This window comes from Rhinolophus ferrumequinum, chromosome 9 (genome assembly GCF_004115265.2).
Source record: "Rhinolophus ferrumequinum isolate MPI-CBG mRhiFer1 chromosome 9, mRhiFer1_v1.p, whole genome shotgun sequence".
NCBI classification, from domain to species: Eukaryota; Metazoa; Chordata; class Mammalia; order Chiroptera; family Rhinolophidae; genus Rhinolophus; species Rhinolophus ferrumequinum.
Window position 1 is genome coordinate 75,193,696 of NC_046292.1, and position 13,408 is coordinate 75,207,103.

The 13,408-nt window shown below is 44.8% G+C and overlaps 1 protein-coding gene across 2 annotated transcripts in view; it reads left to right on the forward strand.

Moving 5' to 3' along the window:
- The first annotated feature begins 1,195 nt into the window (after positions 1-1,195).
- MBOAT1 (membrane bound O-acyltransferase domain containing 1) overlaps positions 1,196-13,408 on the forward strand; it is a 100,059-nt gene continuing 87,846 nt past the window's right edge. Inside the window, exon 1 of one of the 2 annotated variants that reach the window (XM_033113297.1) lies at positions 1,196-1,519. In XM_033113297.1, the coding sequence (XP_032969188.1) occupies positions 1,424-1,519 (96 nt within the window). In that variant the 5' untranslated portion in view covers positions 1,196-1,423. Of the gene's footprint in view, positions 1,520-12,651; positions 12,693-13,408 lie in introns of those variants that run through there. The other variant, XM_033113298.1, reaches the window with a different exon arrangement.

Consider the following 13,408-nt stretch of genomic DNA (forward strand, 5'->3'; position numbering starts at 1 on the left):
AGTGAAAGTTATTAAGCCAGCCCTGTTCATTATTCTAGTGCATCAACGTTCACACACTTTTGAAATGGCAGAAGTAATATCCCTCCGTGGGGATATTAACCCTCAAGAGAGCTAACCTTCTTTACTATCCTGTAATCCAATCCCTGCTTTGCTTTCTCCAAGCTTCCTTACATCCCCTCCTTAATTTCAAAGGCAAAACTATGATTCTGCAGAGCGTTTGAGATCTTGCTCCCTGGCACATGACATCAGTTTGGTTCAAAGAAACTCTTGTAAAAATTTTCTATAGGTTTGGACGTTTCTTACTTGGACAAGCTCTCATAAACCTTAGAATCATATCCAGTCCTCCAGGAGCCTATTTAATCTGCCGTGTAACTGATCTATTCTCTTGATACTCTGTCATCTAATCGTTCTTTTAACATTAATTGTACAACAGCATCAGGAGAACGTTTGTGGCAGTTTATATCTAAGTGTTGATGTTTTTAAAATAGTGATTTCAACACTTCACTTAAGCTATCATCTTGCTCCAGATAAGAGGAACATTGCTTCAATTCTAGTCAGTTTTTAGACCTCACCTATAAAATCTCCATGGAGACAAGGAGTGGCGGTGGGGACTTTTTTGCTCCTGGACAGGGGACATGGGTTGAGAAACTAACTCTGGCCTGGCCATTTAAAGTTCAGTGCAGTTGTTAGTGATGAAACTCAAGAAAGGGAATCTAGGTGCTGGGGCGCTGGCTAGCAGCACAGGGGTATCCTTGGGCTCCAGCCACAGGCAGATTAACCCTCTGCTGCAAGGACTGTGAGGGAGAAAACTCTAAAAGAAAGCGCAGGAAATCTTAGCCCGTGCGGGTACAGAAAGGGGTGACTGTCTGCGCGTAAACAGGGTGGGGCAAGGGTGCGCCCTAGTGAAAGGCGCGCGCCTGGGTGACCCGGGGGGAGGTCGTGTAGTGTGTTGGGGAGACCCGAGGGCGAGCTCGGAGGAGGACGAGACACGCCTCGGGGCTCCGGGGCCGCCCGCCACCAGCCCTCCCGCTGGCGCCGCTTTCCCTCTCCCAGAAGCTTGGGTTCAGGCCGGGCTGGGCGGGCCGGGTGGCGCTCGGGGCCGGGCTCCGCGTCCCCACTTTTCCTGCCGTCCTCCCTCCCTCCCGGGCCGTCCTGGCGGCCGGGCCAATGAGCGCCGAGAGGAGGGAGCGGGAAGCGGCGCGCTGGGCACGGCCCTCCCACGGCGCCCTGGCCGCAGCGCCAACGCTAAGTTTGCGCCCGGGTAGTTGGCGTCCGATAGTGTCCCCCGGCCTCGCCACTAGATCCCCGCGAGCGAGGCGGCCGTAAACCCCGCGAGGCGGCCACCCACGAGCATTTGGGCGGAAGGACGCCGAGTAGGGTGGCGCGGGCCGTGGCCGGGGCAGCCGCCTCCCGAAGATGCAGGATGGCAGCCGCGCCGCCTTCCAGCCTCTCCTACCGCACCACGGGCTCCACCTGCCTGCACCCGCTCAGCCAGCTCCTGGGTATCCCGCTCGACCAGGTGAGTGCGGCGGGGGCGCAGGACACCCTCCCCGAGCCAGTGCGGGTGTGGAGCCTTTTGGGGAAATGTTACCTCTCTCCCTCCACCCCCGCCCCCATAGCAGATTTGACACAGCTACAAACTACACAGGTGGGCTTTTTTTTTTTTTAAAGTTTATGTTTTTCTCCTGTAAATGTGAAAATAAATAAATAAATAAATAAATAAATAAATAAAAGACTTAACCCTGCAGGACAGGTTCGAATGAACTTTCTTTTTTTAAGTGTTGGGTTGCCTTGTTTCCTATTACCAAGTTGTAAAAGTCTTCTGATAGATGAATCAATTGTTTCTTCCATCAGTGGAGTTAAGGCCTTATTATTTTTAATTTAGGTGACTCTACTTAAAAAGTATGCCTGATGAATCTAGAGGCTATGACCTATAGTTTTTGAAGGAGAGACCGGGGTTTTAAGCTTAAGCAGTGAGACTTGTCAAATAAGAGTGACAGTTACTTTGCACCATGTGTGCTGTTCATTGGAAAGGGAGGAGGGACACAGGACAGTGGTTTTCCGAGCGCCTTGGTTTATTCCGTTTATCCTTGAGCTTCCAGGCTCCCCAGTAGGACGGGTTAGTGGGAGAAGAAGAGCGTTGTTGAGGTTATTTGGATGGTACCATACCATCTGCTACCATTAAAATTGAAAAACGGCAATAAAGAACAGTAATTCCTGGTAAGAAATCTTCCTGAGCATTGAGCCTGTCGTACTCATTTTCATGTCTCTTTTAGGTGCTGCAGGCTAGGTCTGCCCGGTATTTAGTATTGAGTCAATAAATACATGTTGATTTAAATGGGATCGGGTGGAGTGTGCTGGACTCCTGCCTGTTTTGTTTCATGCTGAGTTTTTGCCCAGGTTTCTTTCTCTGCCTCTCACTAGTGATCCTTTTTTCCCCCCCTTCTGTTCTGCAAACAAAAGCATACCTGCTGGCCTTTCCCCTCACCTTTTTTCAGCAATGAGGAAGTGAGAGCTGGTGGTTGCCTTACTCAGATACTATTTACTGAGCCACCGTTCTGCCTGGCAGGCTCTCTCTGAGGATCTGATTCAGAACCCCACCTGATCTCACCATTGCCTTATCAGTTGCAAAATCCAGAAAGCTAAGAACTTGGGAGAGGTATGCTAACTTGTGCTTTTGTAAGTTACTCTTCACTGTGTAGAGAGGGGAAGGAGACCCAGGGACCTAGGAATAGGCAGAAATAACAGCTAAGTCTTTAGCCCTGAAATGAGTATAACTCATAGACGAATTTCCTTGAGGGAAGTTTGTTTTGTACCTGCCCCCTGACCCCCACCCCATCAGAATTTATTTTAATTGAATTTTCTGTTTTAAGCTATTCTGCACAACTAGAACGTGGAATCCAGGGCGGCCTTGTGTATGGAAAGAGAGACTGTTAATGGAACCTGGTGAATTATGACTGGGAGGTGCCAGTATGATGTTATTGAGTGCTTTGTAACTACGTCTTCAACCTCCTGGATTTCTGTCAGAGGAACCCTGTTTTCAATTTATAAAAAAGAACAAAAGAGCCTTAGGGATGTTTAAGGCGGGGAGGGAGGTATTTCTGGGATGAACTGAAAGAAGAATGTGGGTGATGGGCAAGGAAGGAGCACCTGTGATCTCTTAGCTCTTAGGACAATTCCTTTGCCCTCCAGCAGGGTCAAATCCGAATGACTATTGGTGGAAGAAGCCCGTATGGGCTAGCTTCTTTTTGACCCAGGGAAAATCCCAAACCATAAATAATGTGGTTTGAAGCTAAATTGTGGCTTGAGACTTTGCAAGCTTGATGTGTTTTTCTCCCTCACACTTTCAAGGGCTTTTTAACATCTTAGATGTCAGACTGACCTGGATGTAATTCCTACTCTGCCAGCAAACTTCCTTTGTGACCACGGCTAATACTCTACCCTCTCAGAGCCTCAGCATGCCCATGTGTAAAATGGGAGATGGCAGTAAGACCTACAGTTTAGAGTTGAGAACATTTTTTTTTTTTTAAAGATTTGTTGGGGAAGGGGAACAGGACTTTATTGGGGAACAGTGTGTACTTCCAGGACTTTTTTTCCAAGTCAAGTTGTTGTCCTTTCAGTCTTAGCTGTGGAGGGCGCAGCTCAGCTCCAGTTGCCGTTGCTAGTTGCAGGGGGCGCAGCCCACCATCCCTTGTGGGAGTCAAACCGGCAACCTTGTGGTTGAGAGGACGCGCTCCAACCAACTGAGCCATCTGGGAGCTCAGCGGCAGCTCAGCTCAAGGTGCCGTGTTCAATCTTAGTTGCAGGGGGCGCTGCCCACCATTCCTTGCGGGACTCAAGGAGTTGAACCGGCAACCTTGTGGTTGAGAACCCACTGGCCCATGTGGGAATTGAACCGGCAGCCTTAGGAGTTAGAAGCATGGAAGTCGAACCGCCTGAGCCACTGGGCCAGCCGAGAAATTTTATATGGATATAAAATGCCCCACTTCAGGAAGGTCCTTGTATCAGACAGCATCCTGGCAGGAAACAATTCAACTAATGAACTACTCAATGGGGTGTGGGCAGCATTAAGGGAACTGACAAATGATGTTCAGGTACCAAGACGACCTGGACGCTGAAAGGGAAAGGGGTGGAAATCCCGGTGCACCTGCCCAGTGAGAGCTATACTCAGGCCTTGCCAGGAGAGAAGCTCAGCCCTTCTTCCACCCCACAGCCCTTCCATCTCTTGCTAGTGGTCAGACCCCTCCTAAAGATGGCGGGCCTGGGGCTCCTGGGTAATGTCATCTGCAGGGGCTCCTCGCTGGGCACAGAACAGGGAAGACAAAGGTAGAGCCAGATCTGGAGGAAAATCCAAGGATAAGAGTGCAGTCTTTGATAAACATTTGTTCCTGTCCATAAAAGAGTGACTTTTTGTTGGGCTGTGATATGCTAAAAATTATAAATATATGCCTCAAGTTACAAAAAGAGTTCTTCATATGTCACTTAAAGACACTGAATTTTTTTTCCCAATGAGGTCTTAACATTTCACATGTACATTTGTCATTTCTGAATTGAATGCACTTCTGAGAATATCTTTGGCTTCTGGATCTCCCTGTGTCAAATAGTTTATTATTTGTGAAAACTGAAATATCTGTTGAGCACTTCCTTATGTGAGTGAAGAACTCTTTTATTATTTTTCATCTGATTCTTCTGTTACCTGTTCTGTTAACTCCTGGGGGAAGCCTGTGTGCAGCTGTGACTATACTGAGGAAAAAAGTCTGTGCTTTTAGTTTCCAGAGACTTTTATTTGTCTGACATCCTTCTAAAGATGTTAAATGTAAGATCATCTTATCTAATTAGAAACAGGTAGAGCACAGCTATTCAGATAGACCATCAATGAGCGATGACTTATGGGCCTCCACAGACACCTCACAGACGAGTTTGTTGAGAATTTAATTTCTGAAGTAGTGATTCCCTGTCTGTCCAGCAACTATGGAGCTCCAGCAATTAGTAGGATTATTCAGATATAAAGCTTCACTTATCCAGGATAAGTTAGGTAAGAATAGGGTTTCCAGGCAGAAATTCCCACCCATTCTCAGGAATTATTTTCGCTTTCCCGTTCCCGAATCCCGAGAAAAGTTGGTCGGGAAGTCAGGAAAATTGGCTCCTTGAACCCAGTAATACCCACAATGGGAAATGACCGTACTGACAATGATCTCTTAGACATTTTTCCTGTTTAGTGCTAGGGTTTCTTGATGGGAATTCCCGCCTGTTCTCAGGATTTTTTTTTGCTTTTCCATTCCCGAATCCCGAGAAAAGTTGGTCGGGAAATTGGCTCCTTGAACCCAGGTGGGTGATAGTATGGCCGTCACTTTGTGGAAACGATTCATCGTGGAGAACAGAAAACAGTTTATATCTCAGGATTCAGAAACGGGAAAGTGAAAAAAAATTCCTGAGAACAGGTGGGAATTCCCACCTGGGAACCCTAGGTAAGAACTTTTCTTTCCCATTTAGGGGGAATCAAGGAAGGAGGATGAGTGTTTTATTTCTTGTTTAAATCATCTGCTCCTGCCCTGTCCCCTTCGTTTTGGTTGTGGAGTGTGACACAATCTGAGTTTACAAGGTTGACTCAGGTACCAGGATACATGCAATAGTGACCTTATTAATTTGTGTGGTGCACGGTCATATCCTAGGAGCTGTGAAAGCTGAGGAACTGTTTCCCGGCTTTAGGGAATTTCCACTTTGGTGGTGGGACACTCTGGGTGCCAAAGCTATTTTTATTGACTGGCACCCCCAAATTTTGTGTTTGCATAAAATATTAATTCCTTGTTAAATTAGGATTCTTTGGGTTTCTTTCTTCTCTCTTTCTGTTTCTCATTTAATCAGCAGAAAAAAGGGGCAAGGGAAAAATAGACCAGAACATAAGAATCCAGGAAATGATTTTGAGATTAAAGTAGCAAAGGTTTAGGACTATTAATGTAAGCTTGTGTTACAGTTTAAAAAGCTGGATGAATGTAGACCACCTCTGAAGACCTGGCATGCTCAACCTGGCAGGGGGCTCATTATTCCCCTGGGGCCTCTGACCCCAAGTTTCTTTACCTGTCTGGCGCTTTTAGTCACCTGGTTTGTTCTCTTGCCCATTCTTGGAAAGCCCAACCTTCAATTCTTTTTTTTTTTTAATCTAAATCTTGCCCTTCCTTAAAAGCTCAGCTCACATTCCACAGTCATTATTAAATCGATTAAATATTTATTTAACACTATTAGTGCTAGGTACCTAGACAGGTGGTAGAAATACAAGGATGAAAAAATCAAGGTCTTCCCCCTTCTGGAGGAGCTTACACTCCTGCAGAGGAGACAGAGGACCCATACAAGTATACAAGTGTGGTATGCTCACACCTGTGCGGTGCTGAGAGAGGTTTGTAGGTGGAGCCTTGGTGGACCAGAGAAGGGAAAGCCATAGGACACAGGACTCCTGTAGAATTTACTGTTGACCTTTGACACGGTTTACATTTGACATTTAGTAAATGTTACCTTATACTGTTAGTTATCTTTCTGGGTTTATATGCTGAATTTCAAACTAAAGTTTCTTTGAGGTCCAGGTTGTATCCTTGTTTGTATTCCAAGGAAATAGTAGGTGCTCAATAAATGTTCATCATTAGTGACATTTATTCATTATCATATATGCCAAAGTTACTGATATATATGATCAAACTTTGTTATACAGGGCGTCGTTTTTAAAGTGGACAATAGATTGACTTTTATGAGAGGAAGGGTCCTGAACCTAACTCTCCCCTGCCTCCCAGATGATGCCACCCCCAGGCTGTCCCCTTGTGTTTCTGACTTCAACAATCCACTCTTCACCATGGGGCTTTCTGGTTCATTCCAGCTCAGGAGCATTTGGCAGGCCACAGAACATTAGTCTAGCACAGAGCCACTTTATTTTTCTTTTTTAGCCTCAGTAGTTCCTGCAAAGTCAGGTCTCTTCTTCCCACTTAATTTCCCCTTCATTCTCTGATATGATTAACCTCCAGGAGGAAAATAATTTGGTTAAATGCAAACAACTATTGCATTTCTATTGTGTTCCAGGAATTCCTGGTGTTCTGGAGACCTGTTAGAAATGTATGTTCTCTGCCTTGCGCCCCCATCTGCTGCTCTGTGGACAGGCCCAGCCACAGGTTATGTAAGGAGTCCTTCAGCTGATGTGCCCGCAAGTTTGAGAACCACTGCTGTAGAAGGATAATTAGGATACTAGTTAATCAGGCACAGTGGAAGGGGAGGAGGCGTGGTCATCAGAGACCATCTCTTAGGACAGGGGGAACACTTGGGTCTCGAAGGATGAAGGAGAATTTATCAGGCAAAGTGAGTAGAAAGAACAGCGCGTGCAGAGGTGTGGAGTATGAAGTTGTCTTTCAGTTCAAGGACCCAAGAGTCCCCAGAAGTGGGTGGTGGTTGGACTGCAGTTGTGTGGACAGCAAGACTCTCGGTTGGAGAAGTAAGCCAGAATCACATCACTGGGAAGCTGAAAGGCTCTGGTGAGCTGTTTACACTTTATCCTGCAGACCAGGGGTCGGCAATCTTTCGTATAAAGGGCCAGACAGTAAGTATTTTGGGCTTTGCAGGCCATCGTCTTTGTCACAACTGCTCAACTCTGCCATTGAAGCCTGACAGCAGCCATAGATAAGCTGTAAATGGGCATGGCTGTGTTCTCATGAAGCTTATTTATGGACGCTGACATTGGAATTTCATATAATTTTCATGTGTCGTGCACTTTTCTTCTTTTGGCTTTTTTTCCCAACCCTTTAAAAATGTAAAACACATTTTAAAGTATGCGGGCCACACAAAAATAAACAGTGGGCTGGATCTGACTGGAGGGCCAGAGTTTGCAGACCCCTGGTATAGATTAATTTTCCCCAAAATTTGGTGCTTGTTTCTGGGATCTGTCCCAGACTTCGTGAATCTGGACATTAGGGTGCAGGAGTTCCCCGGGTGATTCTCTTGCCAACTGAAGTTTAGAGCTACTTCCACCATCAAAAGGAAGGCATTGAAAGGTTAGGCTGTGCGTGGATTTTCATCTTGTAACGAGGTGCAGGAGGTCGTGGCTGAAGGATGCAGGGGTGAGGAAGAGCGGGGGTTTTGAGGCTGAGTGAAGGTTTCGAGTAGTCTTTGTGGGGAAGTAGAGAAAGAGCTGACCAAGGGGAAGTTAATGGGTGGCTGAGCGTAATCCACCCACTGACAACCATAGATTGTTAGAGGCATGGATTTGTATCGGTGTGTGCTTTTTCTCATTCAGCAGCTACTTTTAGGAGCCAGAGTGAAACAGAAAGTGATGAAAGTGAAAAGAGAAAGATCCAGAGATTGAGGGACGTTGAGGAGCAGGTGCAGAGGAAGTGAGAGAGCTGGGGCTGGATGTTGGAGTTGAAGACGCCCAGTGAAGCTTTTCTGGGCAATGGGGAGGGAAAGTTAAGGTGTGGATATGGGAGTTGGGATGAAAGTCAGTTTGGTTTAGCAAGCCGAGGAACTGGGGGTTCCATGGATTGTCCTCCTAAACAGTGAAGCTTCCCAGTTGAATTAGGGGATGTGAGGTGGAGAAAAAGGAGGGAGGAAAGGTTTTGTATGAGGATGGTAGAAGAAAAATGGTCCAGAGCAGCACTGGGGAATCTGGAAAAGCAGTCACTTTCTTCTCTCCCATGAGAAGGAAAATGCCCAGAGGCCATCAGTTCTCCTGCTAGGCTAAGAGTGAAAGGAGAGAGCTGGGAAGACTAGATTTTTTGAATGGCGCAGAGGGCGGGCGTGGAGGTCAGCAGTGGCAGGTCCGTAGTGGGACGATGAGTCATCATGGAGGAGGAGGAAGTCAGGAGCAGCAGAGGGCTGCACATTGAGAAGTGGGGCTTGCTTGCTGGGCTTGAGGTGTGAGATGTGTGGGAGGGATGGAGGCAGTTAGGGGTGCACCATCTGGAGTCCCAGAGATCTGGTAAGGCCATGGCTAGTGACTGACCCTGAGCATTTTGGTCTTTCCTAGAGCCGCACGCAAATGTGGTAGAAAGTTTCTTGTGGTTCTGAAGAGATTGCTGTTGGGAGGTGGAGGGTGGCGTGCAGAAACAGCCCAAGGATGTCAAAAGGTGAGATGTACTGAGGGCAACACAGTGAGGTATAAACCCAAATTCCACAGGATGGAGAGGACAGGGCTGGTGGAGGTGGGGGCCGTCCCTTAATCCAGCCTATGTACATAGAACAGGAGGACGCGTAGTCTCCGTTTTTGGGGATGTTGAGTGAGTCCAGTCCTGCTGGAAAGTGCTCCCTTGTGTCATGATCTGGTGGCTTGATTTGACAGTAACTGAAAGGAGGGCAGAGAGAGTGGAGGTGTGGCCATATTCTTCCTGGCATTTCAAGCAGAGACCTAATGGGTCTTCCTGTTGTGGAACAAGAGGTCATCGTCACAGCTTGGCCTCAGTTTACCTGTCTGGCTTCATGACACTAAAACTTCTCTATATTGAATGCTTATGCTGTCAGGCAGTCAGCCAGCTGCTCTGCATACATTATCTCATCTACGGTCATGTGCTGCGAACAGACTTTTTGGTGTCAACAACGATGGTCCCATGAGATAATGGAGCTGAAAAATACCTATCACCCAGTGACTTCGTAGCCACTGTAACGTCCTAGTGGAATGCATTCCTTACGTGTTCGTGGGGATGCTGGTGTAAAGAAACCTACTGCGCTGCCAGTCGTATAAAGGAGGGCACATACAATTATGTACAGTGCATACTAGTTGATAATGATAACAAACTACTGTGTTGCTGGTTTATGTATTTTCTATATTATACATTTTATGGTTATTTTAGAGGGCCTTCTCCCTACTTGTAAAAAAAGAGTTTGCTGTAGAACAGTATGCCTCATCCATCTCACGTTTGTATCGCATCTCATGATTGCATCACTTTCTCTTGTGCTTGACTTAATCTCTTGTTGTTTTCTACCGTAATATGCTCTGCAGGCTTGTAGCCTAGGAGTGATAGGCTACACGAGAGAGCCTGGGTGTGCAGTAGGCTGTACCCTCTAGGTTTGTGTAAGTGCCTCTATGATGTTCGTACGATGGAGAAATCACCTAACAACACATTTCTCACAATGGATCCCTGTATTAAGTGGCGCATGACTCTGTTTGCTTATTGAACACTGTATGCCAAATGTTGGGCTAGAATGGGGGCACAGAGATTAATGAGGAGCTGTGCCTTCTGGTAGACAAACCTGTGAGCACTTGTTACTACTGTCTTACCTGTAAACCTGGTGTTAGATGTGCTTGAAGCTCCAGGGGGCTTGTGTGTATACCATTGCCTGAGCTCAGCACCTGTGCACCTGTCTTGAGAGGGTGTTGGAGAAAACTTCCTGGGAGCTGCTGTTTTAGAAGGAGAAGTGGAAAGTGCTGGAGTGAGGCCAGTGGGACAGGCAGAATATTCCAGGAAGAGGAAACTGTTTGAACAATGGTGCTGAGACTACACCTGGACATTCTTTGTGGGTAGTGACTAAGGATGAATCTGAGTCATGTTGGTATGCTTAGTACAAAGCAGGAACTAAATAAGCGTTTGTTGGATTGAAATGGAATTTTATTTACATTCTTGCATTGGCATGAATGACTAAATTAAGATAAAATTGGGAGCCAGCTCTCTTTACCAACTGGTTAGGCCTGTTTATTATTTGGAACCTGCATTTCAGATTGAATAGTCCTAATTTCTGATTTGAAAGTTAATTAATAGCCCAATTTCTGATAGTTAAATGTTAAACTTGGGTTGTTTAAGTATTAAATACGCCGTTCGCATTTTCATTTTGTGGAGTTGATGTATGCATCACATGCAGTTATAAATGCAGATCTTAATATCACGTTTCAGACAAGTTGTCTCAGGGTTTGTGAGAACAATATGTAGAAATTTCCTTTAGCAGTTGAAAGTCAAGTCACCATATAAAAGGTGCCATATATCCAGGTGTTCCCGAGTATTGTGCAGCATGGCCTCCAAATTCCACTTATAAAGAAAGATTTCATGAAAAGATTGTATCTAAGGAGATGCAATCTGGGAAAATAGTTTGTAGCGGCAACTTGTAAAAAAAAAATTCAGGATGTGTAATTTAAAAACAGTGTTTGGTTGTGTGCTTTTCAGAAGCTTTCTATTTTAAGTAAGTCAACCCTTTCAGTAAACAAGATAAAGGAAGAACTTGCTGCAGTCTTATTAATGGCAATTTCTGGTAGTTTTGCCAGGATATCACAAGGATGGAGAGTAATGAGTGGGAAAAGTAACTTCAAGTAGTTTATACGGGTTAAACATGTGCTTTATTAAAAGACCGCTGTCCTTTTGGGCTTAAGAAACATGGCTCTCTACCACAAGATGAACTTATTAACCCATTTGTAATGTGTTTTTTAGTTATCCCAAAACTGTGCACTTGGTGAAGCATTTACCAACTTCTTTGTAATGGTGGAGCTCTGCTTACAACTTTGTAGTTATCAGTGGTTAATCTTTTATGCATTAATAGTACTGATCGGATTTGCAGTAATGGTTTTAGAAGTTCACAGTAGCATTACACTAGCATTAAAGCAGTTTTAAGTGTTGAATTGAGATATCTGGGCCGACAGTACTGGGGATTTCTCAACCATCGTATTATTACAAATATTCCGTTCTCAGGTTTATTTACCAAAATAACAACACGGAGCTGGGGTTCTAGTCTAAGTTGAAAAAGAGCAAGGGTACATTTGAAAAGTTTTTGTTCAGGTGGTTCTAAATTCTTATTTCAAACATGTAATTAAAACAAAAAGGACAGTGGTTTGTGCCCCCACGTCCACACCCTTTCCTTTTGTCGCATTCATCATTCTGTATCTAATTTGAAACAGAGTTGACCAGGGTATACAACCAAAGGTTGCTAAGGCCTACAGGAAGTTGCTAAACATTTTGTGAAATTTCATGAAATGGTTTAGCTGTGTGTCTCACTGGATTGAGACATCTTTGTTCCAAAGACTTTTTTCGCTTCTGGAATTATTTTTGCTCTTTGTTTTTATTTTATTTTATTTAAAATTTTCATGTATCAATTTTAATTTAAAATTTAAAAAATAATTTAAAAATATTTTTGGTTTTTATTTTGTATAAGTAGTTTCAAAAATTAGTTTTCTGACAAAGCAGCTTATGTACTTAGTACCAAAAATCACAAGACAGAAAAGGGGATATAATGAAAGGCCAGTGTCCCCACCCAGCTCCCTTTTTCAGCTGCTCAGCTGCCGTCCCCACTGGTTGCCGGTGGCATCCTTTTAGCGTTCGGTTATGTACATGTGCACACAGAATTGTTTTGTCTGTTTTCTGACACAAGTGATAGCGTATAGCTCTGCTGCCCCTTGCTTCTTTTTCTTTCTTTCTTTTTTTTTTAACTTAGTGTCTTTTAGGGACTGATCCATATCTGCATATACAGAGCTCTTGTGACATTTGATTTCCTTCTGCCTTTCCTGAAAGTTCTGTTTCTGTGCTTCCAGGAACTGCCTTGTCTTTTAACTAATGCTGAAAGTGCTGCTGGTGGTGGGTGAGGGGGCTGGGGAGGGGTCTTCCCCAGTGGGCACTGCACTGTCCTTCACATTCCTCTTAGGAGAACAGTGGGGGTCACTTACCAAGGCAAATGTAGGGAGGGGAGCACTGAGCTCCTGGAGGGAGGCAGAGATTGAGATGGAGAGAAGCACACTCTGGACTCAGGTAAGGGGACATTAAAGATTCCCCCGTGCTCTGTGTCTCAGGGGTGAAATGTCTCTGGCCTCCAGAATTCTAGTCTGGCCTCCAGAATTCTTGGTATACATAGCTGATAGAAATGATGCTCTTTCGGACCTGTTCACCACTAAAATTCTGTGATTGCAAGATCTTCAACAAGCGGTAAGGAAGGCTTGGTTTTCTATTGTAAAGAAACACCTTTTGAGAGTAAAGCCCACAAACCAGGACTCTGTATTTTCCACCTTTCAGTGGGCATAGCTAAAAGGACTGTACCTGTATGTTTTACTTTCTTATTTCTTTCAATGAAATGTGTGCATTTAGTGCATGTTATCTGAAGTGAATTGACCTTAAGGGCTCTGGAATCTTCTCTCTTCTTTAACCTCCTTGTCGGAGTAAGAACAGAATGCTTTAGGAATGTGTGTGGGCTTTACTCTGAATAAAAGACCATGTAGAGAGAAGAGCTTCTATTTTTTTGTCTGCTAGGGATGTTGCGCTGTTTTTATTCTCTCCTCTGAAAGATGATAGCCCATTCTTCTCCAAACAGTAAGTGTTAACTTGTCTGCAGGCTATTTAACAAAAGGGAAGCAAATCAACATTTATATGAAATTATATTTAGAGAGCTACTTTACACAAATGTGGAGGGAAAGACAAAATGATGTTTTATTTTTTTAATGTATAAGGCCTGGAGTTGACAAAAAAAGGTA